This window comes from Sorex fumeus, unplaced genomic scaffold (assembly GCF_029834395.1).
Source record: "Sorex fumeus unplaced genomic scaffold, SorFum_2.1 ptg000072l, whole genome shotgun sequence".
Lineage (NCBI taxonomy): Eukaryota > Metazoa > Chordata > Mammalia > Eulipotyphla > Soricidae > Sorex > Sorex fumeus.
Genome location: NW_026606129.1, coordinates 7,931,740 through 7,957,317, shown reverse-complemented (window position 1 = coordinate 7,957,317; position 25,578 = coordinate 7,931,740). Strand labels below are relative to the sequence as shown.

Here is a 25,578-nt window from a genome sequence, read left to right as displayed (position 1 = left end):
TCGGTAAACGGGGCCCTGGATTTGAGGCCGATCCACCACGCCACCAAGAGAGAAAAAAGATTTTACAGACACCCACAGCCAGGCCAGCGTGTTGGTTTCTCGTGGAGGTTTTCATCTCGCTCTGCACGTGCATGCCTGCCTGGGGTGGAGAGCCCGCTCGCCCAGTCAGCCCAACAGCCCCTGCAGATGCAGACCGGGAACATTGAAACGGATGTGCAGTCAGAGGCAAGTGGAGTGTACCTCGGTCGGGGCTTGGCATGTTCACCGGCGGGAGTGCATCTCCATGGTCCTCAGCTCCCCTCTGGGGCGGCCCCACGCGCAGGCAGAGTGGCCGGGACCCTGGAAGGCCCCCTAAGAACGCCGACCTTCGTGGAAGCAGCTTGTCCCCTCCCAACTGCCCCAAGTGTTCATTCGCCAAGAAACTGCTTTCTCTGTGCAGAATCATCAGCCTTCTGCCACGTGCTGGTGGCTTCTAGCTTGCATTTTGACCGCAACCACCCCCGGCAGTGTCATTAGAAGGAATTGCGCGTGCATCCCGGAACAGAACTCAGCCCCTCGCCTCCCAGCGTGCGCTCTGCCTCCCCCTCTGCACCCTCGTCCCACTGCTAACGGACTCGAGAATTAGCGGCGTGTTTAAGGTTCGCGGTGAGCCCGTGTAACCCTGGCTGCCTGGCCAGGTTCCATCGTACGATGTTCCAAGCCCTGTGCCGACCGTTGGGCCCATGGCAGGAGTCAGTGACCCAGAAGCCAGGCCTCGGGGCTTGCTGGGATTCAGGTGTTGTTCTTAGCTCCCCAAACAGGAAGGTTTGGTGGATGGGGGGAATCTTAGAAGTGAGTAGAGTTCACAGGGGACACAGGCAGCATCCAGAGTCTGCAAGTGGACAGCCTCGGTGGCCCGGCCTTCCCCCCGGCTCCGCTCTGCATGCTCTGGAGACCAACACAGAAAGAAGAGGAAGAAGCAACGATGGCGGGATGCGGGGAAAGGGAGCCTCGGCCACTGCCAGGGGAGCCTGGAGACGGCCGACTGCCCGGCCACTCCGGAAACAGCGTGGACACTTCTCAGAAGAACGAAGCTTCTGTATGGCCAGCAGCTCCACTTCTCGGTGTCTGCTAAGGGCCCAGAGCTACTAGCTTGAAAAGATCTTTGTGGTCTGCCGCATGGCAGCACTGTTTAGTTACTGAAATCCGGGGGGCAACCGAGGGAGGGTCCGAGATCAGATGGCTTGAACTAGAGAAACTCTGTCTCTCTGTCTCTGTCTCTGTTTCTCTCTCTCTCTCTCTCTCACGCACACACACACACGCACGCACACACACACACACTACTCAGCTGTAAGAAAAAATGAAATCATGCGATTTGCCATTCATGGATGAACCAGGAGATGCTCAGGCCAAGTTAGATCGGTCGGAAGGGGGTGGGCAGATGCAGAGTGACCGCTCTCAGCTGTGGGATGTGAAGAAACATAGTAAGGGAGTCTGCTGGCCAAAGGCAGAAGTGTTTACAGAACCGAGCGCACCCAGGGGCGGATGGGGGCGAGCAGGCATTCTTGTCTGTGGGCTTCAAGCGTGCATGCGTGAAACCTCATCGTTACCAGTATTGGAAATCACGGTGTAGCCAGTAAAAATGTTTAAAACCCAGAAATTTGGGTGGGGGGGGGGGAAGGAGTATCTTGTTTCTCTTTTGTGACAAGACTTTGGACATCTCCTTTGGATGTTTATAGCAAGTGGTATCGGAAACCTTTGTCGTATCCAGGGGAGAATCAGGGGCTCCCCAGGAATAGCGTTTGGCGGCGTGGGGGTCTCAGCAGGAGCTTCTGGAGGGCCCGCACCGCTGACCTGGGTCCCGCTCTGTCCCTGATGTCCATCTGCCTTTCCTAGCCCCGACTTCACACAGCTTTCTTGAATTTCAGGTAAAAAGCATCATAATGAATTTCAGCTGCTGGTGGATCAGGCCAAAAAAGGCTACAAGAAAGCCGGGGAGGTGGCCCCCAAAAAGGTGGCAAAGAAAGAAGAGGCGTGTGCAGAGAGGCCATCGCCCATGTGCCCAGGTGAGAGGGGCAGAAGCATGTTGGGTTTTTTAAAGACTATTTTAGCGCAGAGAAAATAAGGTGCCAAGAGCAGCCCAGTGAGCGTCCTGGAGCCCGGGTGTGGCGTGCACGAGGCCGAGAGTCCCCGCACCCCTGGGTCCGGCCGAGCGCTCAGTGTGAGGTCCACGTTACCAGGCTGCCCCTAGCCTCCCCTCCCCCAGAATACAGCTGGAGAATAAACTGAGGGGATTTTCTGTAGACTCACTATGTATTTGCAATGAGAAAGAGCTGTTTAATTTTTTTGTTTTTGTTTTTTTCTTTTTGGGTCACACCCGGTGATGCTTAGGGGTTCCTCCGGGCTCTGCACTCAGGAATCACTCCTGGTGGTGCTTAGAGACCCTACGGGATGCCGGGAATCGAACTTGGGTCAGCCGCGTGCAAGGCAAACACCCTACCCGCTGTGCTATCGCTCCAGCCCAAGTTGTTTCATTTTGTTTTGTTAATATCCATTGGTTCTTAAATGTAAATTAAGTCTATGAACCTGAGAAAGGTAACCAGGCCATCGTCCCAAGGATGTGTCTGAAATCAGCCGTTCTTTCCACGAAGCCAGGTGTCTCTTAATTGCGTAAGCCGGAGGATGTTTTCTAAGTGCAGGATGTATTGCTGCAGAACCTCAGTTAACCCACAAAGGGAATCGATCTCTTTTATACACTGATATATATTGCTTGCATGAAATATGGTTGAGGGCCCCTAAATCTGGTGTACTTCATATGCTAATAGCTAGTTGTTGGTTTTGACCCATATTAAACCGTGAGTGAGGGGCGTGGGGATGGTACAGGGGGTAGGGCACGTGCACGCGGCCAGCCTGGTTTCAATCCCAAGTGGTCCCTGAGCCCCTCCAGGAGTGACCCTGAGCATCAGTGGGTTTAGCCTAAAACCAAACCTCAGAAAGCACAAAAATGTGAATGATCATCTTTTGCTGGGCTGCAGCAATAGCACAGTGGGTAAGGCCCGCAGCCGACCCGGCCAACCTAGGTTCGATTCCTCCGCCCCTCTTGGAGAGCCCGGCAAGCTACCGAGAGTATCACGCGCGCACGGCATGCCTGGCAAGCTGCCTGTGACGTATTCGATATGCCAGACACAGTAACAACAAGTCTCACAATGGAGACGTTACTGGGCCTGCTTGAGTAAATCGGTAAACAACGGGAGGACGGTGACAGTAACAGTGATTTTTTTTGTTGTTGCCAGGGCTTTGGACCAGTAAACAGAATCATAACAGAATCATAAAGTGCAGAAGAAAATAGCACTTTTCTCTTTACTGTGGCAGAGTGCCACATGAGACTTTCCATCTTTCGGATCATAAGCGGAGCCCCTGGGCATTAGCTCTGCCCCTGATGTCCCGTGTCTTGGCTCTGAGCAGGACCCCCTCATCGGCTTCCCGAGGTTGCGCGCCAGTCCTTGGCTCTCCTCGCTGTGTCCCCCCCACCTGGATATCATCTGAGTGGCAGCTCCTCCCCAGAGCCCTTGGCCACGCCTGGCGGTGCTCGCCCAGGGTCTCCTGGCAGCACTCGGCCCCCCTCTGAGCCCCGTACTTTCTGGCCCGTTTCTCTAGTGTTTGGATAACGACCCTCACGGCGCCACTGGCTCTGCCGTGCTTTGGGGTGTGCGTAGCTGGGGGGTGACCCCCAGCCCCTCCCCAGCGGCTTTGCAGAGGCCCTGCCCCGGGCCGAGGGGGCCAGGTCCTGTGGGGTCCAGGCCGCGCTCACCTGACTCAGCCGCTGAGTGACTTGGGGTTTGCTCCAGCTCTGAGGCGTCTTTTTAGATGGCTCACGGCTGCTTCGGCTGCTTAATCTTAGGGGTTTGGTATACATTCTGTCTGATGACCCTAGTTTCATACATCACTTGATCACTTGATACCCCTTTACTCATCGATTTACTCAAGCGGGTGCCAGTAGCGTCTCCATTCATCCCTGTTTCATACATAACATTTAGAAATATTTGTAAACATTTTCTAGGTTGTCTTTACTTTCCTGATAGAACCTTTGACAGGTGAAAGTACAGATTTTAGTGGTTTAAATTTTTTTTAAAGTTTGAATTGAATCACCATGAGATAAACAGTTACAAAGTTATTCATGACTGGGTTCCAGTCATACAAAGTTCCAACAACTGTCCCTTAGCCAGTGTAAATCCTGCCAAGAGTGTCCCCAGTTTTTCTCTTGCCAATCCCCTCCCCTGCAGGCTGCCTCTAGGGCTGACACTTCTCTCTCTCTCCCCCTCTCTCTCCTTCTCCCACTCTCTCCTCCCTCTCTCTCCCTCTCAGTCTCTCTCCTTTCTGTCTCTGTCTCTGTCTCTTTCTCTTTGGGCATTATGGTTTGCAATATAGGTACTGAAAGGTTGTCATGTATGTCCCTTTACCTCCTTTCAGCACTCAGTTCTTGTCCAGAGTGATTGCTCCTTTCCAAATGTCATTGTCACAGTGGTCCCATCTCTGTTCTAACTGCCTTTGTGGCAAGCTTCCTACTGGGGACCAGTCCTCCTGGCCCTTATTTGAAGTTTGATATTTCATTGCTTTCTTTTGTTCCCTGTGCTCTTAATATAATATTTATGTCATTCTTGCCAAATGAACATCATGCAGACAATTTTCTCTGTGTTTCTAACCAAGATATATATATATATATATATATATATATATATATATATACGTATATATATCAAAACATTTTATTGTAGTTTAGGTAACATGGTAACAGTATTCTTAGTTTTTTTTTTTTATTTGTTGAATCACTGTGAGAACAGTAACAAAGCCTTTCAGTTCAAGTCTCGGTTGGTCATACAATGATCAAACACCCGTCCCTTCACCAGTGCACATTTCCCACCACAAAGAACCCTAGTATACCCCCCCTCCCACCCACCTCCCACCTGTGTGGCAGATTTCCACTTTACACTCTCTCTCTCTCTCTCTCTCTCTCTCTCTCTCTCTCTCTCTACGTTGATCACATTCAATATTACGACAAAAGACCCACCACTGTTATTTGGAATTTTCCCCAACATTCAGACCTGCTACAAAGACTGGAGCGATAGCACAGAGGGTAGGGCGTCTGCCTTGCACACAGCCAACATGGCCGACCCGAGTTCGATTCCTCCGCCCCTCTCGGAGAGCCTGGCAAGCTACCGAGAGTATTCGATATGCCAGACACAGTAACAACAAAGTCTCCAATGGAGACGTTACTGGGCCCGCTCGAGCAAATTGATGATCAACGGGAGGGCTACAAAGACATCATTAGAAAATTTGTTTTCTTGTATTGATTATGAAGAGCATTTGATGTCGTGTGGCCACAATAGCAGCCATGCGAATTTGTATTTCTGATATTTTAGTAATAAACCTAGAGGGATTACTGCCAAAAGCCCCTGGGTTCCGAGATTAGTATGTGTGCCTCTGGGTTCATGGTCGGTCAGAAGCCGGAGGAGGCATTTGAGGGTGGCAACCCGGAGCATTGTCATGGCGAAGAGCAGGGCCGATTCCATCCCCCTCCCATGAAGCCCCACGTGCCTCGTCAATGCAGTCACATACCTGGCTGTTCATTAGGCTCTATAAGATGCAGGCCACCATGTTGCCGCCACCGAGGGGGACAGGCGGAGGGACAGACACCCTTCCCCTCCCAGGGTGGCGTAGCACCATAGTTAAATACACAGTCCAGTTGTATTTCGGTTGGGCATTACCTTTTGCTCAGATTTTCCCACCACCATTCAAGCCTGATTTTCAGGGAGAAATGCTGGATGATTTACTTTCCATTGATCACTTTGCATACAAGGAAATGTCGCGGGGCCACGTAAGCGGCTGCGCGGTTCGGAAAAAATGTCCTGGTACCCGCATGCCAGAGCCATGCTTGTAGAAGCTCATGGTCACTGGGATTCCATCTGGAGAAGGCAGGACGGCAGCACCTACTCCATCTGGGACCTCCCGGTGATATCGGCTCTGGTTGGGGCCCGGAGCATTCTCCGGGAGCTGTGGGGCCCTCCAGCTGGTTTTCTTCTTTGTTGCTGTGTGCTGTAAGATGGTGCTGGGGGGCGAGTTGTGGGTGTGACTTCCGGAATCAGAGGCAAGAGATTTCTTGTTTTAGCTATTACATCAAAGTCTTTTATCTGGTCAAAGTTAATTTTTGTAAATGGCAAAAGATAAAGGTCCAATATGGGGGGGGGGTGTTTGTTTTTTGCATGTAGATGGTCCACACCCAGCTCTGCTTAGAGCTTACTCCTGGCTCAGTGCTCAGAGCACCATATCTGGTGCCATATCAGGTCAGCCTCTTGAAAGGCAAACACATTACCTGCTGAACTATCACTCTAGCCTAGTTTTAACACCTGGACAATATTCTCTTCCATTCCATGAACATCAAATGTCTTTTATTTATTCGTGTCTTCTTTAATTTCAGCAGTGTTTTGTAGTTTTCTCTGTTTAAATCTTTGCCTTGCTGGGACGAGAGTAACAGTACAGTAGGTAGGGTATTTGCCTGGCATGCTGATCCTCAGTACCCCATGTGGTCCCCCTAGCACCACCAGGAGTGATTTCTGAGTGCAGAGCCAGGGGTAACCCCTGAGCATTGCTGGGTGTGGCCCCAAATCAAACAAAAACACAAATCTTTTACCGTCTTGGTTCGATCTGTTCCTAACCAAGGAAGATCTAACCAAGTTAGATCTGTTCCTGACCAGCTGTTTTAGGTATTGTATTACTGATTTTCGTCCCATGTTCTCCTGGTGTCATTTGTAGGTTGCTATAGTATAGATTTCCTGGCGTGGGTGGACAGAATAATTGTGTTCATGCAGTTCTTTAAGTGTATTCTTAGAATGTAATTTAGCTCCCAAGAAAATGTAGCTTAATATCTCCCATGAAAAGGACATCTTTGGTTATTCGTTGAATCTATCTTGAAGAAGGATTCCTGATCCTTGGGGTTAAACGTGTGTGTGTGTGTGTGTGTGTGTGTGTGTGTGTGTGTGTGTGTGTGTTGTTTGGGGGCCTCACTTGGCAGTGCTCAGGGCTGACTTCTAGCTCTGTGCTTGGGGCTCATTCTTGGCAGGACTTGGGGACCATATGAGATACTGGGGATCAAGTCTGGGCTGGCCGTACGCGAGGCCAGCGCCCTGCCCGCTGTCCTACTTTCTGGCCCGCGGCCAGCGTGGCTCTGCTTTTGAGCAGGACTTTGCTGTGGAGGAGTGAATGCCTGAGCTGCCCACTGTCTACCCTCCCGGCTGGGCCCTGGGGGCCGGTCCTAGCTCTGGGAAACGGGGCATTCCAGGCTCTGCAGCCGGGCCGAGGGGGGTTCTCAGTACTCCCGGAGGGTGAGCATTGTGGGCGCGGAAGTTAGAGACAGCTGGAGAGCGGGTGCAGAATGGCGCGGTGTCCGGGTGGGACAGGCCCTGCTGGACACTGCCTGGCCGGCGGCCTTCATGACATCATTGCCAGGACTGGTGGTCTCGGCCTGACCCCTGCTGCGGGAGGAGCACCCGCGGAGCCGGTCCTCATCATCGTCAGCGGCTGCCCCCTTTCCAGGTCACTTTCCAATTGGTAATGGCCAGCAGCCAGTGACCCTTTGGAGCAGGGTCAGCCCTTGAGGGGCAGGGGGCTGCAGACCACCAGCCAAGCCGCAGATTATTTCCTGGAGATTCTTCTCATGTGACAGATGCTGTTCTCCAGTGTAGCCAAGCGGATTATTTCTGGGAAATTCTCAACTCTGCAGATTGGATTTTTTTTTTTCTTAAGATCTGTTCTAGTCTCATTTCATCATTTTTCCTCTTACTGCCAAGACCTGGACCGTTCTCGGCAGCGTCCTTTACTCGCTGTCCCCAGCCCCTTCACCAGCTCTGCCTGTCCACGCCCTGCCACGGCTGGAATGAGAGCAAGCCCCGCAGAGCCCTTGAGGACGCTGGCGGTCAGGCTCGAGGGCCCCGGGGCTGTGTCGCTCCGGCATTGGGGGCTTCGTCCGAATTGAGAGCCCCCAGGGATGCCAGGGACCCTGCCGCAGGGGACCTGATTACTTCCTCTCTGCACGATGGAGAGCCGGTGCCAGCTGAGAGGGTTAGAACAAGCCCGCGCTGGGCCTCCCGCATGGATGGCAGGCAGGTGGCGGGGCTCTGCTGACCGGAACTTTAATCCCTTTTCCTTACATACCCCGTGTCTTGTCAGTGTGCTCAGGCTGGGAAATGTTTAGGAGTCCCTCTGCACCCAGTCCAGTACAGTTTGGGACCCTGGAGAAGCTGGGGCATCTACCGAGTGGCATCTGCTCGAGGTTCCAGTCTCTGGTGCTTCCCCAGGGCCTGCCATGGCAGGACAGCAACCTCGGGTAGCCAGAATGGCTGGGCTGACGTGGACGCCACTGCTGGCGAGTTGTGGCTCTGAGACAGACAGTTCAGGCAGCAAAAGAAAGCCTGGCCCGGGGAGACAGTGGGGTTGGGGTGCTAGGATTGTATGGAGCAGAATTTTTTTAAAGTACAATATTTTCCTCATTCCTGGTTTTCAAGGAATCTGTCTCTAAATGACTTAGTCTAGAATTGCCAGGGCCAGAGTTACAGCCAGACTCGCCATTACCTGTGAGTTCCAAACGGTGTCCCATGAGCACCTGTTTCAGAATAGAATGCGGGCGTGGAGAGCTGGGGAAGTGGACTGAGAGAGGGCGTCGATTTTTCTTCTGAACAGGGACCCCTCGAGCGGCGGGGGACTGTGGGCCACCAGGTTAGCCCCACACGGCTGTCAGATGTCAGGTGCGCTCAGCGGAAGCCCCTCATTTCTTTCTGCCTTTCCAGGACCCGAAGAGAAGATGCGGGCGTCCGTGGGGCCCTTGGTCGCCAGCCGCCTCCCGCGGGCACAGCGGGCATCCTCGGGGAGCTCGGAGCCGGAGAGGGCCGACGACGACTCTGCCAGCTGCTCGGACCCCCGGGAAGCGTCGCCCTCTTCCCCGGAGTCAGATTCCTGCAATAGGTGAGACGCGGCTGGGGAGATGGCGCTTCTTTCCCCCTTCCTGTGCGGGCGAGAGAGGCGGGAGGGGAAGCCTAAGCTCCAGCACCCCCATCTCGCTATGTAAAACACAGACCCCCGCCCGCCTCCCTGGAAGAAACCCCTGCTTCCTCCTGCCCCGCCGCCCCTCCCCCACACCTGTGTCTCTGTGGATCGGCCTGCTGGGAATCTGCATCTGTGGGGCCTGTGCTAAGGGCCGAGTGAGGGTCGTCGTCCCTGCCCTGCGCTTCCCACGGCCCCCCAGTGCGTTGTGTTCCCGCCCTGTCTGTCTCTGTCCTGCTGAGACTCCTGCCACGCGTGGGTCGGCATTTCCTTTACTCGCTGGTAATGGTTGGCGGCTGTTTGGATTGTTTCTAATTGAATTTGGGCAAGGAAAGATATCAGTGAGTTGGCACAGACCTTACAAGCGTCGCTTCACAGATGTTGTGTGCGATTCGCTCAGCTCGCTGTGGAAGGCGATGGCGTTTGCCACTCGTCTAACCGCTGAAGGAGAAGTCTCATGTGAGCTGGGAGTGTAACTGGTGGTAGAGCAGCTGCCTTGCTTTTTTTTTTTTTTAACGCTGTAGCATTGTAGCACTGTCCACCCATTGTCCATAGATCTGCAGTAATGTCTCTATTGTGAGACTTGTTGTTACTGTGTTTGGGGTATTGACTACTTCACGGGTAGCTTGCCAGGCTTTGCTCTGCGGGCGAGATACTCTGGGTAGCTTGCTAGGCTCTCCGAGAGGGGCGGAGGAATTGAACCCGGGTTGGCCGCATGCAAGGCAGACGCCCTACCCGAGCAAAGTGACTTTAATTGATATATTCCTTTTTTAAAAAAAAAATTATTGAATCACTGTGAGATACAGTTACAAAGCTTTCATGTTTGAGATTCAGTCATACAATGAACGAACACCCATTCCTCTACCAGTGCACATTTTCCACCACCGATGTCCCCAGTATTCTTCCCCGGCCCACCCCATCCCAGCCCTCCCCCTGCCTCTATGGCAGACAGTTTCCCCAATGCTCTCTCTCTCTCTACTTTTGGGCTTTATGTTTTGCCCGAATTTTCCCACCATCATTCAAGCCTGCCTGCCAGGAGCAGACGCCAGATCATTTATTTTCCGTTGCTTATTTTGAATATCATGAGAGTTCACAGCCGCACGCTTCTGGGATCCTAGATTGTAGATGGTTGGGTTCCAGAGACACATCTAGGGCTCTAATCCGTTTTGGGATTCAGTTGGGAATCTCTGGACCAGGGCTGTTGATGCGCCAAGATGGCACATGTGGAGGTGACAGCCAGGTCTCGGAGCGGGCGGGGAGCCAGGGAGGGACAGCCCGGTGCCTCTGCCACCATGCAGCATGGAGATTTAGTCCTGGAACCCGCATCCCTGGGCCTTGCTTGTGGAAGCTCTTGGTCGCTGGGATTCCGTCTGGAGTAGGCGGGGAGACTGCACCTGCTCCATCTGGGGTGCCCCGGTGAAAGTGGCCCGGTATGGGGCCCGGAGAGATCTCCGGCGCTGTGGTGCCGTCCGGGACTGGTTGCAGAGCAGCTTCCTTGCATGTCAGGCCCTGGGTTAGACCCCCAGTACGGACAGGAAGATGCACACACCTTGTAAAAACTCAAGATTTTTCAAAGATCTTGTCTGTTCCTTTGAAATAAAGAATCGGAAACTCAAGCTCAAGAGTGGGTGGGACGAAGCAACTCAAGTCGTGGAGTTCTGGCTGGCCCAGGTCAGGCCTTGGGGCTCAGGAAGAGCCCACTGGGGGGAAAGGGTCAGCAGGAAGCAGGAAGAGCTGGCTGGGGAGAAAGTGTCAGCAGGAAGAGCCGACTATGGGGAGGAAGTGCCAGCGGGAAGAGCCCACTGGGGGGAAAGTGTCAGCAGGAAGCAGGAAAGGCCGCAGGAAGCAGGAAGAGCTGGCTGGGGAGAAAGTGTCAGCAGGAAGAACTGACTATGGGGAGGAAGTGTCGCAGGAAGCAGGAAGAGCCGGCTGGGCAGGAAGTGTTAATAGGAACCGGAAGCAGCTGGGGGTTCTGCTTGGGGTCTGCAGTGGTGGGCTTGCACTGGTTTTTGGAAATCTATTCCTTTATCTCTGAGAAGCTTAGAAAACTCTCTGGGATCTGACGGGACGGTGCAGGGAAGCACAGCCGTGGGTCTTCAGTAGTACATGGCTGTCATTCTCCTTTTGTAAAGGGCCATCACAGTGTAATTTTCTTTTTAGTAATGTTGGAAAATTTGGCTCTCTCAATAAACATTTTCCAAAGTGCTTTTCTTCCTTCTGATTTTTTTTTTATGTAGGAGTACTGCTATTTATTCAGTCACTGATTAGCTGATTGAATTGGGCATGAACTCCGCCTTACTTTTTTTTTTTTTCATTTTTTATAATTTTATTTATTGAATCACCATGAGAGCAGTTACAAAGCTTTCGGGTCTAAGTCTCGGTCATACAGTGAAACACCCGTACCTTCACCAGTGCCCATTCTCCACCCCCAGCAACCCCAGTATACCCCCATCCCACACCCTTCCCCTACCTGTGGGGCAGATGATTTCCACATTACTCTCTCTCTACTTTGATCACATTCAGTATTTTGACACTAGACCCACCATTATTATTTGAGATTTTACCCCAACACTCAGATCTGCTGAAAAGGCAACAGGAGACAGTTTGTTTTCTATTGCTGGTTATGGATAACATATGTTGTCACGTGGCTGCAGTAGTGGCCGGGTGATTTTGAAATTTCGAGATTTTAACACTTAAATCTGGAGGGATTTCTGCCAAAACCTGCTGTGTTTCGAGATTTGTTCCTGAGTCTCTGGGATCATGGCCGTTAAGCAGCTTGATCAGGAGCCAGAGAGGCCATTCATGGGCAGCGACTCAGGGTCTCACTGGGACGGGGAAGAAAGGGCCAGCTCTACCCCCATCTCGTGAGGCCCCACATGTCTTGTCACTGCGGGCCCAAACCTGACTGACTGTCCAATGGCCTCTGGAGGATGGTGGCCACCGAGCCGCCTAGGGAAAACAGGCAGAGGGACAACACCCTTTCCCCCCTGGGGTCGCCCGGCGACAGTAACCTACTGCGGGGTCCAGACGCATTTCTGCCAAAAGCCACTAGGTTCCAAGATTTGTTTGAGTCTCTTGGATCATGGCCGTTAAGCAGATTGATCAGGAACCAGAGAGGCCGTTCATGTGTGGCGACCCAAATCTGACTGTCCAATGGCCTCTGGAGGATGGCGGCCACTGAGCCACCAAGGGGGAGCAGGCAGAGGGACAATACTCTTTCCCCTCTGGGGTGGCCTGGCCACAGTAACCTACTGTCTGGATGCATTTCTACCAAAAGCCACTGGGTTTCGAGATTTGTTTCTGAGTCTTTGGGATCATGGCTGTTAAACAGCTTGATCAGGAGCCATAGAGGTCGTTTGTGGGCGGCGATGTGGGGTCTCGTTGGGGTGAGGAGGAAAGGGCCGGCTCCACCCCCATCCCTTGAGGCTCTACGTGTCTCAACACTGCGGGCCCAGACTGTGCAGTGGCCTCTGGAGGATGGTGGCCACCGGGCCATCAGGGAAACCAGGCCAAGTCATGAAACCTATTCCCACCTGGGTTGGTCCAGCGCTGGTAACCCACTGCAGGGACTGGACGCATTTCTGCCAAAAGCCGCTGGGTTTCGAGATTTGTTTCTGAGTCTCTAGGATCATGGCCGTTAAGCAGCTTGATCAGGAGCCAGAAAGGCTGTTCATGGGCGGCGACTCATGGTCTCGTTGGGACAGGGATGATGTGGGCCCAAACCTGACTGTTCAGTGGCCTCTGGCGGATGATAGTCACCGAGCTTCCAAGGGGGAGCAGGAGGAGGGACAGCACCCTTTCCCTCCTGGGGTGGTCAGGTGACAGTAACCAACTGTGGGGTCCAGACGCATTTCTGCCAAAAGCTGCTGGGTTTCGAGATTCGTTTCTGAGTCTCTGGGACCTTGGCTGTTAAGCAGTTCGATCAGGAACCAGAGAGGCCATGCCTCCAATTATATAGCTGAGCCGGAGGTGGTTTGTGGGTGTGTCTTCCACATACCTAACTTTTGGCCGTTTGCTTTCTTGGTAAACTTGGCTTCAAGTTGTTGGGGTCTGGCCAAAGGCACAGCAGCAATTTTGGGGTATCTGGATGTCTGAAGGTGCCATCAGGCTGCTGATGCACTCGCCTCGCAGATGCAGATTGACCTGCTGGCAGCACCAGACCCCCATCTTCCTTCTGATTCTTGAGGCTTATCACAGAGCACATTGCTCATATTTTGGTCCTGAACTTTACTACAGAAAGTTGAGCCTGGCCCGACACATTCCATGAAAAGTTCCTTGAGTTGGGCCTCAGCTGGGCATGCCCCTGGCAGCCAAGCCTTGGAGCTGCTCACGTGGTCAAAGGAGTCCAGCTTCTCTGCCCTTCTCCCTGCAGACGTTGCGTTGACGGGTGCAGGAAGATGTCCATTGTCCGTTCTGTGTAAGAGCTCTATTCAGGCTTGCCTGGTATAGCTGGCTGACAACGAGCGGTCTTACTTTAAGATCCAAGTCCTTGCATTTAATCTAGATATTAAGTTGAGTGTATTGCTTGCTCAGGTCTAAAGCACGTACTTCTTAGAACATGAATTGTTAGTAATGCTATGCTGATGGTCCCTTGCTAGCCCGAAGACAGATGCTATGTTGATAAGAATTTTAGATTTTTGCACAGTTTCTTGCTAACGATTTCCCGGAGTTCAAGAGACTTGTCCAAATTTCTGTAAATTAATTTATTGTTCTTCTTGAGAGAGAGCTCTGTTTCCCAAGTCCTGGCAAGCCGAGAAAAATGCACTTTAATTGCGAGCTATGTTACAAGATGCTTTTGCTTCTGACCCTAAAGAAACTCTGTGTGTGGGGGGGGGGTTAGTTGGCATTGAGCTTTATTGTTGAAAAACTTTCGATTCTTTAGCATTTTAATATTTAGACCTTAGTTCTTTGAACAGTAGTGTTGATCGATCATGTTTGAGAGATCTGTGCTCCTTGGTTCCAGGTGGCAGGGCTTACAGGGGGGCTGCGTTGTTTTGAATCGGGTCTCTGGGCTCATAGTCTTTCTGTGCTAGTTGGTTTCCTGGTCTGGGTGATGGGCGAGGCCCCACTCGCCTGGAGAAGTCTGCCTGTGCTGGCCAGCGGGCCAGGGGTGCGGCGGGAATCTCAGGGGGACAGGTATGAGGTTCGTTGTTTTTCGTAGATGTTCAATGATAATATTGTAAAACTGATTACAAAGGGGCTGGATCGATAGTACAGCGGGTAGGGCGTTTGCCTTGCACGCGGCCGACCTGGGATCGATCCCCAGACTCCCATAGGGTCCCCTGAGCACCGCCAGGAGTAATTCCTGAGTGCAGAGCCAGGAGTAAGCCCTGAGCATAGCCGGGTGTGACCCAAAAAGAAAAAAAAAATCATTACAAAGAATCACTGCCCATTACCAAAGACGTTTTGGTTCTGGGTGGTTTTCCAGAACAAGGATTTCCAGCTGATTGACTGGCCAGAAAAAGAGGAAGCTGGACCCTGTGAGATGGCAAAGGTGGGCCCCGTTTCCTGGGGGCCTGGTCAGGGCAGGTGGACGGCGGAGTGGGGAGGTGGACTACATCCCCCCTGCCACCACCTGGCACGAGTGTGCAGGGGTCATCCATTCTTACCCTAGCATTCCATTGACCAGCAGTCGGGGCTTTCCCATGGGGTGTGGACAGCTCTGGCAAGTGGCCGGCTGCCTGTACCCCAGGGCCCTTCCTGGACAGTGGGGTGGGGCTGGGTAGGTGCCCATGGGGGTCAGCGCCACCCCAGGGCAGCAACGGGCAGTGCTGAGCTGGGCCCTGTCTGCCAGCGTGCCCTCCCCCTCATCCTCCCATGTGCTGCCCCCTGCTCTGCCCAGCTCAGTGTGGCACGAGGTCGAAGGTCATCAGGCCTAGGGGGCGTCCCCACACTCAGCAGTCCTGCGAGCATCTCTACCAGTGGCCCGGGCCGAGCGGGAGGACGGGGTTCGTGTGCATAGTGCAGGAGGCCTGGCCACTCACCGTGAGCTGTCGGGGTTCCCCTGTGGGCCCCGGAGGTCTGGAACGCTCCTCCCAGGCCCAGGGACCCTTTCACTCTGTGGCCCCGCGGGCACAGCCTGACAAGTGGCAGCAGGACGGCCGGCCTGGCACGTGGTGGGGGCACGGACCAGGGCAGCCTAGACTGGCTTAGACGGTGTGCCGCCACCAGGGCCGCTGTCCCGAGCCCGGGGCGCCCACTGCTGCCTGCCCTGGGACACGCAGGGACCTCCGACCCCACGAGGCTGTTGGCAAGTCCCCTGAGGCTGTGAGTCAGCAGAGACCCCAGAGAAAGCGCCTCTCCACCGGGACGGGCTCGCGGGACCCCTGAGCACTGGCCTCGCCCCTTGCCCTCGCCCCTGCCCTGGGCCGTACTCTCTGTGGTTCTGATTCTGACCCTCGGCTCTGCCCCCTGGCTGGGCTTCATCCCTGTCCCGAGCTCTCTGCAGCCCGCCCCGCTGTCTGGGGCCTCGCTGGGCCGGCGGGTGACGCTCGTTCTCTGCTCCCACGCAGGTGCTCCCGTGCTGGGGCTGCCGCCTCGGCCGCTATTGATTTCTGCCCCAGAAGTGGGGCGTGTTGTTCCGTGTCTCGGGGGCCCAGGCGTGCGGAGCAGCAGAGACACGTCTAGCGGGAACTCCGCGCCGACTCCTTGCCCCAGAGGTCCTGGGACCGGGAGCCGTCCTCTGGCCCGGCCCGAGTTATGGATTATCAGAGCCCGGTGTCCCTGCCATCAGCACTGGGACACGTTCCACAAATCCAAACATGCATCAGAGCACAGCGACGTGGGTCTAAGAGAAATAAGGCTTGGGAGGATGTTTCTTTCTCGTGCACTTCAGGCCCGTTAGTCTGACACTTCATTCTCTGTGCCAGGTTCTGCTCAGACTGACTAGAAATGGTTTTGACGATGGACAACGGGCTACGGCCTATGCGTAACCTTTTAGAAGCTGGTGGTACCTTTAAAAACATGCAGGGGGAATTGTTCATCTCCACAACTAGAGACTGGCCCGGAAAAAGCCACAAGCCCAAAAGAAAATAAAAGGGGGCCAAAAGTCAGGGACCAGCTGCCGAAAGACAGATGCAAATGAAACCCGTTTCTCACCCGTTGGAGGTGCCTGGTCTGTGGCCCGACACCCTCATCCTTCACCTGGGGGCGCGGAGGCTCCGTCCCCGTGGAGCACGTCTGAGGGGGAGCTGATTATCCTGCCGCTCGCATGGCGTCCTGATGGATCAGTCCCAGGGCGTTTCTGCACATACAAAATAAACTGTCCTGATCCACGGCGCAGCAGCGTAACATTTTGATAGTCACAAAAGACTAAACTGCTCGAGTATATCATCCTCAGGCCGGCGGCTCTGACCAGGCAGTGAAACGCTGTGTCACTGTTTAACAAAACAGTCAAACAAACGCTCTCTCCTGCTGATGCAGAGAGATTTCCAGTACTCTTGCAAATGAGAAGGCCCAAGTGCCCGGGGCACTCATACGCTGCCCACCTGGGATCCATCCCCGGCACCCCGTCTGGTCCCCTGAGCCCTTTCAGGAGTGACCCCTGAGTGCAGAGCCAGGAGTCAGCCCTGAGCACCTCTTGGTGTGGGCCCAAACCCACAAAGACGACGCCCAGACATTCAGAACAGCGTACATAGGCATGTCCTTGCTTTCTTAAATTGGGGTGCGGGAGCCCTTTCAACTGTTTGGCGTTTGCATAAAGAAACCCTGAAAGAATGAACAGTAAACTGTGACTATGTGTTGGCAGCTGGGATGACAGAGAAGTAAAGACATCTCAGAAGATGACTTTTTTTTTTCTCCTGGGTTTGGAGCTACAAGATTCACTCCTGGGTGTGCTCAGGGGACTGTACATGGTGTCAGGAAATAAACTGGAATTGGCCAGCCGAGTGCCTTACCTGCTGTACCGTCTCTGGCCCCAGGAGCTACATTTTTATTTTGAACTATGTGAACTTATTGTTAATCTCTTCTGTCTGCATTAAGGGTTGAGGCCTTCAGCATTATTATAAATTGGGTAATGAAATTTGGTGATGCAGAATAGGGTCAGACAGTTACTTTATTTCCGGTCAAACTGAAAGGAAGCATTATCAGAGTAAACTGAACTGTAACCTACAGCTGTAAGGAAGTCTTAACTGGAATTCAGGCATTGCTTTCTACTAAAGAAAAATATTCATAATTGCTTTTGGAAAGTCCAGATAACATTTTTTTCTTAAATGTTCAAGGGCTGGAGCGATAGCACAGCAGTCGGGCGTTTGCCTTGCACGCAGCCAACATGGCCGACCCGAGTTCGATTCCTCCGCCCCTCTCGGAGAGCCCGGCAAGCTACCGAGAGTATTCGATTTGCCAGACACAGAAACAACAAAGTCTCCAATGGAGACGTTACTGGGCCCGCTCGAGCAAATCGATGAACAACGGGAGGACAGTGCTACAACTGACGTTTATTGTCATTTAATGTTGCATACATTTTTTACTAATATTTTCAGCTTTTTTTTTTTTAAAAAAAAAGAATTTTAACACACCTCCCAAAGCTAAATGCCTCACTTTGTTTTGTGGGTATTTTTTTGTTTTTTGTTTTTTTTCTTTTTCTTTTTGGGTCACACCCAGCGATGCTCAGAGGTTACTCCTGGCTCTGCACTCAGGAATTACTCCTGGCGGTGCTCAGGGCACCGTATGGGATGCTGGGAGTCGAACCCGGGTTGGGCTTGTGCAAGGCACACGCCCTACCCACTCCAGCCCCACCTCACCTTGTTTTCGGTAGTAAATCTTGATTGTCAAGAATTTCTGTGGAATTAACTATGCAACAGTTCTCTTGTGTCTTCTGCATTTTCCAGAGAGATCTCTTGGGTGTTCCTGAGATTCAGAGTCCCCCGAAGGCGCGGGGGGACACTGTCCCTTCTCTGAAGACGCTTCCCACTATGGCCGTGCCCGCGAGTGCCTCCCCCAGCCCAGGGCAGAGGGTTCCTTCCTTGCTCGGTGAAGTGAGTTGGAAGGTGTCTGCCTGCTGCCCCAGGGGCTGCTAAACCTGCTGGAAGATCCTGTATAGGAAGAGTTCTCAGAGAGCTCGGTTTGCGTGTGGGGATGGGGCGTGTCTTGTGCGTGGGGCACCGGGTGGTCTGGCGTGGGGGCGCAGGCCGCCTCTGCTGGTCTCTGAGCGTGTCTGTCCATCTCTGTCCGGCTATGGTGGGCTCCCAGGCCTACTGCTGTCCGATGGGCGGCAGCAGCGTATGTTTCGGCCCCGGGGCGGGAGCAGCACATGCGTCCCTGCTCTCCTTCTGGTTTCTAGGCAGCGTGTCGAATCCTCCGTGCTCCCGTGGGCCCAAGCAAGCGTGGCTCGGGGTGCTGGTGCTCTGCAGAGTGGCAGGCTCTGGTCTGCGTCACCAGGAGATGGATTTTTGCACCTCGGATGTTTACTCTTCTGGCTCGCCAGCCAGCGGTGGGAATAGCTGGCAGATGCGCTCCGCAGAGCAGACGGGTGGAAACAGGTCTGTGACTGAGGCAGTGCCGCACCACACTCTCTGCGTCCTCCGCAGGAAGGTCGGCGTGTTTGCTGTGTCCGATGCTCTCAACCGTGCTCAGACGCGCACCCGGTCAGAGAGATGGGAGTGGAGGGAGGAAGCAGACCCAGATCAGATAATAGACAGATTCCACTTGTCAGTAATCTTTAACCCACTGGACCTCTAGGGCAGATGTTTATCTTCGTCCCTGCCACGGTACCCCGTGTGCCTGCCACGCCAGGTAGATAACAGGTTCTGATGAGTTTGCACCAGGCGCCATAGAAACCGTGGAAACCAGAGGCTAGGACAGCTGCGGTGACCGGACTGGGGCTCAGTGCTGCGGAAGTCCTGTTTATTGAGCACTTGCTACATGGGACGCTACGTCCCAGGCGTTCCGGGTCCTGGGGTGCTGTGGAACATCCTCAGGACTCTGTCGAGTCTTGGAAAGATCCAGGAACAGGCCACGGTTTCCCCCGAAGACCTGACCCCTTTCCTTTGTCTGACACTAAAATGCAGGAGATTTTCCCACTGGGCGGTGTGGATACAGCTTGGGGGGAGAGGGGGCACCTGCGTGCACTGGCCCCCACACCCCTGATTCTGTGTCTCGCCAAAACAGGATTTTATAGAGAACACAGACTGTGTAAATCAGGTGTCTAAAAAGTGTGGAGGGGCCGGGGAGATGGTACCTTGCCCACATCCAGACCAGGCTCCATCCCTGCTTCCCATGTGGGCTGAGTGACCCTGAGCAGAGCCAGGAGGGAGGAAGCCCCGAGCACCCTGGGTGTGGCCCAGAAACAGGAAACACATTTGTGACTCCTCAGGAAAATGAAAGAATTTTCTGAGAGATTTCTGTGAAGAGAATCACCGGAATATTTGGGTCAGAGGGAGAGACAAGGTTAAGGTATTTGCCTTGCCTGGGGTACCTGGGCTCATTCCCTGGCACCACATACGGTCCCCTGAGCACCACGGATGCGACCTAAACTCTGGAAAAATAAAATGAAAAGGTATTGGGGGCGGATAGTGCAGTGGTTAGGGCGCCTGCCTGGCAAGGACCCAGCCGAGGTTGATTTGGCACCGTGTGACCCCTGAGCAATGCGGGGCCCCCACTGGGCTCGTAGCATCGCCTCCTCAGACATTGGCACCCCCGGGAGAGGGAGAAGGGGCGGTACAGGGAGCGCAAGTGTGGAAAGAGAAACGGCGGGACGCGCCCAGGAACGCCCCCGCCCCCACCCGCTGCCTGGTCCTGTCTCGTGGAAACCGTCTCCAGACCTCCCGCCTCTCCTGTCCGCCCCAGCAGCTGCCCATGCCGGAGGCCTGACCGTATGTGGCCCCTTCTCGGGTTGCCATGACAGCTCGAGCGGCGTGGGACGGGTGGTGGCAGGACACAGGGGAGCTGAAGCGTGGGTGCCCCGTGCTGCGCCCAGTTCTGTCCCGGGGCCTCCGTGCTCTCCTGGTGGTCGTAGAGGGCGCCCCGCAGGAGGCTCTGAACTAAGGTATCTGGGCTCGGCGTCTACTGACCTCGCTGGCGTCTGCACTGCCCCTGACCGTGCGCGCACCTTGTCTTGGTGTGAGCCCACAGGCCGCTCGCCCTGCAGGGGGCTTCCACGGCGCATGCAGCCGGGCAGCAGCGGGAGCTCCACAGGACGGTCTCCCCGGGGATGCCCCCTTGCCTGTCTCAGGGCAGGTTGCAGAGTCCGGGACTTGAACACCCCCACCCCCACCTCCCTGGGGGTCGGCCACGGCCACGTGCTGCAACATGGACTCCAGCAGCTTCTTAAAGCCTGTCCCCGGGTTCCAAACCCAGAGAGAGGGCAGGGCAGACTCGTGTGTCTGTGTCTGTGTGTGTGTCCAAGAGTAAGAAGTGCTTCTCCTCCAGCAGGGGCTCTTCAGAGGGATTGCAGGGTTGCAGGAGGCTTTCTTGGCTTCAGGGACTCTGAAGGTAACCCAAGACCTCAGACACACTCGCATTTCTGTCTGCCAGGAAGGGATCCAAGACTGCTGACCGGGCCTGGCCTGTCAGTGACCATGATCCCTTCCTGTGGAAACTGGGTGCTTCACCGCCCTGCGGGAGCCTGGCAGGCAGCACATGAGAGGAGCAGACTGTCTGTCGGGGGCTCTCCTCGGGGTATACGTAGCTCAGCCCCAGCCTCTTGGGCCCAGCAGGCAAGAACAAGGTTCAGGAACCAGCTATGCAGCCCGGCTGAGTGGCCCGAGCTGGGGTCAGGGAGGCGGCCTCAGAAGACTGTTGCTGGTCGGTGAGTCCCGATGCCCGAAACCGCCTCTGCCGTCAGTGTCCCCCGGGGCGCCTAGCAGACGCTCAGTGCGCTCCGGGACGCACCGCATGTGCTTTCCTGTAACAGATGAACCGCGACCTGCGCTGGGTGAAGTGGGCCCGGACTGCTGGGGTGCCGGCACCGGCCTGCTGCCTCTGTGGGCGTCGTGGGCACGCGTCGAACCTTCCCGTTGAGAACCCAGTGTGGCGCGTGGCGTTCCTTCCCCGGCGCTGGGGTCATGTTCGCCTGTCTGTGCCCAGGGCGTCTCCATCCTCATCTGTTCTTGGACACTCGGTGGTTCCGGACGCGGGCCATTGTGAATAGCATTGCCTTGAGCAGAGTCCCGCTCACGTGCGTGGTATAAGGAGACAGTAAGGGCCGGAGAGAGGGACGGCGAGCCAGGCACCGGCTTTGCACGCAGCCAACCCAGCTCGATCCCTGATACCTCTGCTGGCCCCGAGTCCCACCAGGAGTGATCCCTGAGCACCACCCGGGATGTCTCCAAACAAAAGGCAAGGGAGCAAGGGAGTAGCAAGGCCCAAGGCAGCAGACCTAAGCTGACCAAGACGCGGGAACGGGCTGACCAGGAGGGGACCCGGGACAGTGGTGGAGGGGAGTGGACACTCGGGGGGGGGGCGTGGGGCTGGGACGTCGTGGGCATGAAATCGGACTCAGATTCAGTCTGTCATCCTTCACGTGTTCCAAAGGGGCAAAAAACCGTGTTGGAACTCGGTCTCGGCTCTCGTTACTGCAGTGAGGTTTACCTGCCGTTGCCGTGGGAAGTTGGAAATGCTCGTTCCGTCAGGTTACAGGTTTTACGTTGAGGGCTTTGCTGGAAGCACGAGTGATGCTATTCTCCGATTGCCCACGTCTGGTCCTTTCTTGATAGCCGTTCCGAAATACGGTGCACGATCACCCGCACCAGAAGAGCGCACATGAGTTGGACTCAGGGGCATGTAGAAACCCCCCGCGTCGAGCTGGTGAAAAGGCTCACCCCAGAGTGTCCCAGCGCCTCTTCACCACCAGCTCCTCGTCCCCAAGCGCCCGGTGCCTGCCGTCTTCGCTGTCCGTGCCCGAGGCTTCCGTGCGTGTCCGGCACGGGCCCTTTCCTGCGCGGTACTGACGTGTTTGTTTGCCCTTCCAGCTCCAGCTCGGACATCATCAGGGACCTTCTGGAGCAGGAGGAGGCCTGGGAGGCGGCGCACAGGTGAGTCTGCACCATCGGGGGCGTCTCTGGGTTTTGTTTGACCCGAGAGATTGGGATTCGGACAAGAGTATCAGTGTTTACCAGAAAGCTGTTACCTCCGCAGCCCGGGCCAAGGTTCCCGGCATCTTGCTTTCCTCTGCAGGGAGACGGGCTCCCCGTGTAACCGCCTGCTATTGTCCGAAGCTCTTTTTCTGCAGACAGAATGTTCTGATGGGCACTTTATAGCCGGCTGCTCGGGGCCGCACCTGGCAGGCACAAGAGGCTGCTTGATTTTAGGAACCTTCTCGTCTGTTCCTGGATGTTCCCGTGCTAAGATGGGTTTGCTTTGTGCGGCGCAAATGTGCTCGGAGGCTGAGAGTCCCCTGGGGCTCAGGGCCACGTCCGACCGCTGCAGTGGGAGCACAGAACTTCCCGGGAGGTGCCCTGCCCCCGACCCCCAGCCCACGTCCGACAGGCTGCCTGGGCCCGCCCCCCTTCCTGGCCACATTCTGAAAGGCCGAGAGTCACCTGCCCCAGTCACTTTCTCTCCTCCTTCACAAGCATGTTGGGAACTCGGCTCGGTTCGTGGTTCTGCTGTTACCCACGGGGGCTTCTCCCGTGTGGAAAGGGAACAGAAGCCATTCACAATGGGTGTCCTCCCCCTCCAAGACCAGCGTGACAGCCGGTGGCTCTGACCACTGCCCCGTGGTGTGGAGGGTCTCTGCCCGGGGGCCTGAGTCCTCCTGCCTCCCTTCCCTTGGTGGGACTTTGGCCCCTGACCTGTAGTCAGTGACGTCCTCTCAGCTGTATTTCAGTCACTGGGTTTCCCACATTCTCGCATCTTTCCTATCTTAAAACCCACCAACCTACCCAGGAAGACCCCCACGCTTGGCCCCCCGGCCCTGCAGCTGGGCTCTGTCTCCTGTTGACCTTCAGGGGTCGCCACGTACAGGCCGTTTGCTCAGCACACACAGCCGGGTGGGCGCGAGACGGGCTGTCCAGGCCTTCCCTGTTCCCCAGGGTCTCCTCGTCGGCCGGCCACTCACCGCCAACTCTGACCAGGGTTGACCCCATCTCCCGCCCACTCCTGCGCTCACTCCCGCATCCTCATCCGCCCGCCTCGGGGCTGTCCCGCGCCTTTCCCACGCCCCCTGGGCCATTCTTACCGTCTGCTCTGCCCACGTGGGACCTGGGACCTCTGACCATCCTGGAGCCCCCGCTGTGCCTCTGTCTCTCACTGGGACCCGGGTCTCCTGCGTCTCAGCCTCTGCCCGTTCCCCAACTTCCCTCCGCAGGGCAGTTCGTGTCAGGGTCGAAGGCTCCAGCTCCGGCTCTGCTTCCACTTCAGGCCCCTTCAGCGGCCTCTTGCCAAGCGTAGGAGGAGAAGGGGCCTTGCAGCCCTCCACCCTTCTCCGCTCCACCAGCCAGCCCCCGCCTGCCCCCCAGGCCCGTCCTCCCCTGCCCACTTGCTGCCCATGCACTGGGCCCTGCTCTCCTGGGCAGCTCAGCTCGGGAACTGCTTCTCAAGACCATGCTCCCCTTTCCAGCACATTCTTCCCATCGGTCCGAGGGCTCAACACTTTGACCACCCCCCGCCCCCACCCTGGCCCCACACTCGGTATCTGTGAGCTCATCTGAGGGACGTGAGGAAGCGGCAGCGAGGGGTCAACCTCAGCCCAGGAGCCTTGGAGACCCGCCCGGGTGAGGACTCAGTGAGGCCCACGGCGTCGCGTCCAGGGGCTGCTGGACACGGGTCGGGTTGCCCGGCAAGGGGTCAGAGCGTTGGGCCGCATCACTGCCCCCAGGAATGTGTCACTTCCGGTCCTGCAGCTGAGGCCACTTCGGAGCCAGGCGTGTCCTCTGGCTCCCGCTAGACAGAACTGGACGGGGGGGCTGCCTGCCATGGCCCCCGGCCGCCTGCTCACAGCGACCCGCAGAGCTGTCTCATAAGGAAGCAGCTAGAAAACGTCCCCTGGCCAGAGTGTCCGAGAACAGCTGTGGGGGTTGGGAGGATGTCAGCCCGCCCCCGGCAAGAAGCAGCCCATGGTAAAAATCAGTGGATCCAGGCTGCAGGCGTGACCCCACCCGAGCCCTGGAGAGCCACGCCACGATGCACGGAGAGTGTGTGCTTCCCTGCCCGGGACTCCCCGTGGGTCCGCAGTGCCGGCCAGGGCGGCGGACTTGGGTGCTCCCTTGCGCTTGGACAGACGCTCCTTGCTCTGCTTTGGAATTGGGGTCTTGGTTGCCTTGCAGCTCCGGGGCTCCGAAAAGAGGTTGGGAAGGGTCACGCTTTGGGGGGCTTTCCAGCCCCGTCTTCTGTGGGGTTGAGAGCCGCTTCCCGCATGCTGGGGAAGCCGGGAGCAGCTGGTTCTGGCAGAAGAGCCTCCGGCCTGGCTCTCCCTTTGCTCCACGAGGTGCTCAGATGCCGGGAGGGAAAGCCGCGTGACACTGTCGGGTCAGGGACGGGCGTGGGCAGGGGGTCGGGCCGCTGGTCCTGAGACGCTCGTCCCTGACCCGACAGTGCCCGTCTGTTCTGTGTTTTCAGAAATGAAGTGCCGGACACAGAGTGGGCCCCGAGACACACCCGCCGTGCCAGAGCCTCCGACGGGGCCGAGACGGAGCCCAGGAATAAGCGGAACAGGAACTAGTCCGGCGTGGCCTCATGGTCTGGCCGGCCCTGGACTTTATCCTCAGACGGCCTGAAGATGCCCAGTGCCGAGTGTCCCGACTCCCGCCGCTCCCACCGCGTCCCCTGCTGCCCTCTCGCCTCTCAAAGACCCTGCTGGACGAGCGCCTGGCCGGTGGACAGTGCATGCCGGGGTCGGAGGTCCCTGCCCTTCTCTTCTGCCCCAGAGAGACCCGCCTCGGGAACGGTGTCTCCGCCTCGAGCCTCTCCCGTCCCCTCGGGCCCCACGCCCCGAGGCAGTGGCAGGCAGGGACAGTGTCAGAGGCACCTCGGTGGTTGCTCTGAGTCTTTGCACTTGGGTCAATTAAATCTCTCGCATTCCGAGTCCCAGCTGTTACGCAGAAAGCGCAATAAATGGCTTTTGTAAATGAGTAGCCGGTGGGTCTCGGCCCAGCCCCGCGCCCCCTCCCGCGCGCCGCGAGGACAGAGTGTGCGTCACTGGCCAGCGGCTGTTGGGTGAGGTTTGTGCAGAGTGTCCCCCGCTTCCTGCCAGTCCTGCCGCTCTCTGGCCTCGCGAAGCCTGTCCCCGTCCCCTCCTGGCCCGCGGCAGACACCCCGCCCGTGTCGTCACCAGTGCTGGGCCGACGGTGACCCCCCGAGAACGTGTCGCTGCTCGCGCCGGTGCCTGCCTTGGGGTTTCTGCGGGATGCGGGCGTCTCGTTATGGCCGTGACGTCGCTGCTTTCACGCTCTAACGGCCGTGTGTTTCCTCCTGAGCCCCCTGAGCTGCCGCCGGTTATGTAAGCGTCTGTCACCAGCATTTCGTCGGCCGGAAATCCTGAGCGCTGCATGGGGACGGAGCAGACACGCTCACCGGCCCTAGGGCGCTCTGACGGAGATGAGGTGAAAACAGGGCAAAACGGGGCCAGCC

General features: G+C 56.1%; 1 protein-coding gene across 1 annotated transcript in view; it reads left to right on the top strand.

Moving 5' to 3' along the window:
* RAD18 (RAD18 E3 ubiquitin protein ligase) overlaps positions 1-24,821 on the top strand; it is a 75,085-nt gene extending 50,264 nt beyond the window's left edge. The window contains exons 10-13 of the mRNA XM_056128988.1: positions 1,908-2,045; positions 8,820-8,994; positions 21,981-22,043; positions 24,568-24,821. Of these exons, the coding sequence (XP_055984963.1) occupies positions 1,908-2,045; positions 8,820-8,994; positions 21,981-22,043; positions 24,568-24,670 (479 nt within the window). The 3' untranslated portion in view covers positions 24,671-24,821. The remainder of the gene's footprint in view (positions 1-1,907; positions 2,046-8,819; positions 8,995-21,980; positions 22,044-24,567) is intronic.
* The last annotated feature ends 757 nt before the right edge of the window (positions 24,822-25,578 follow it).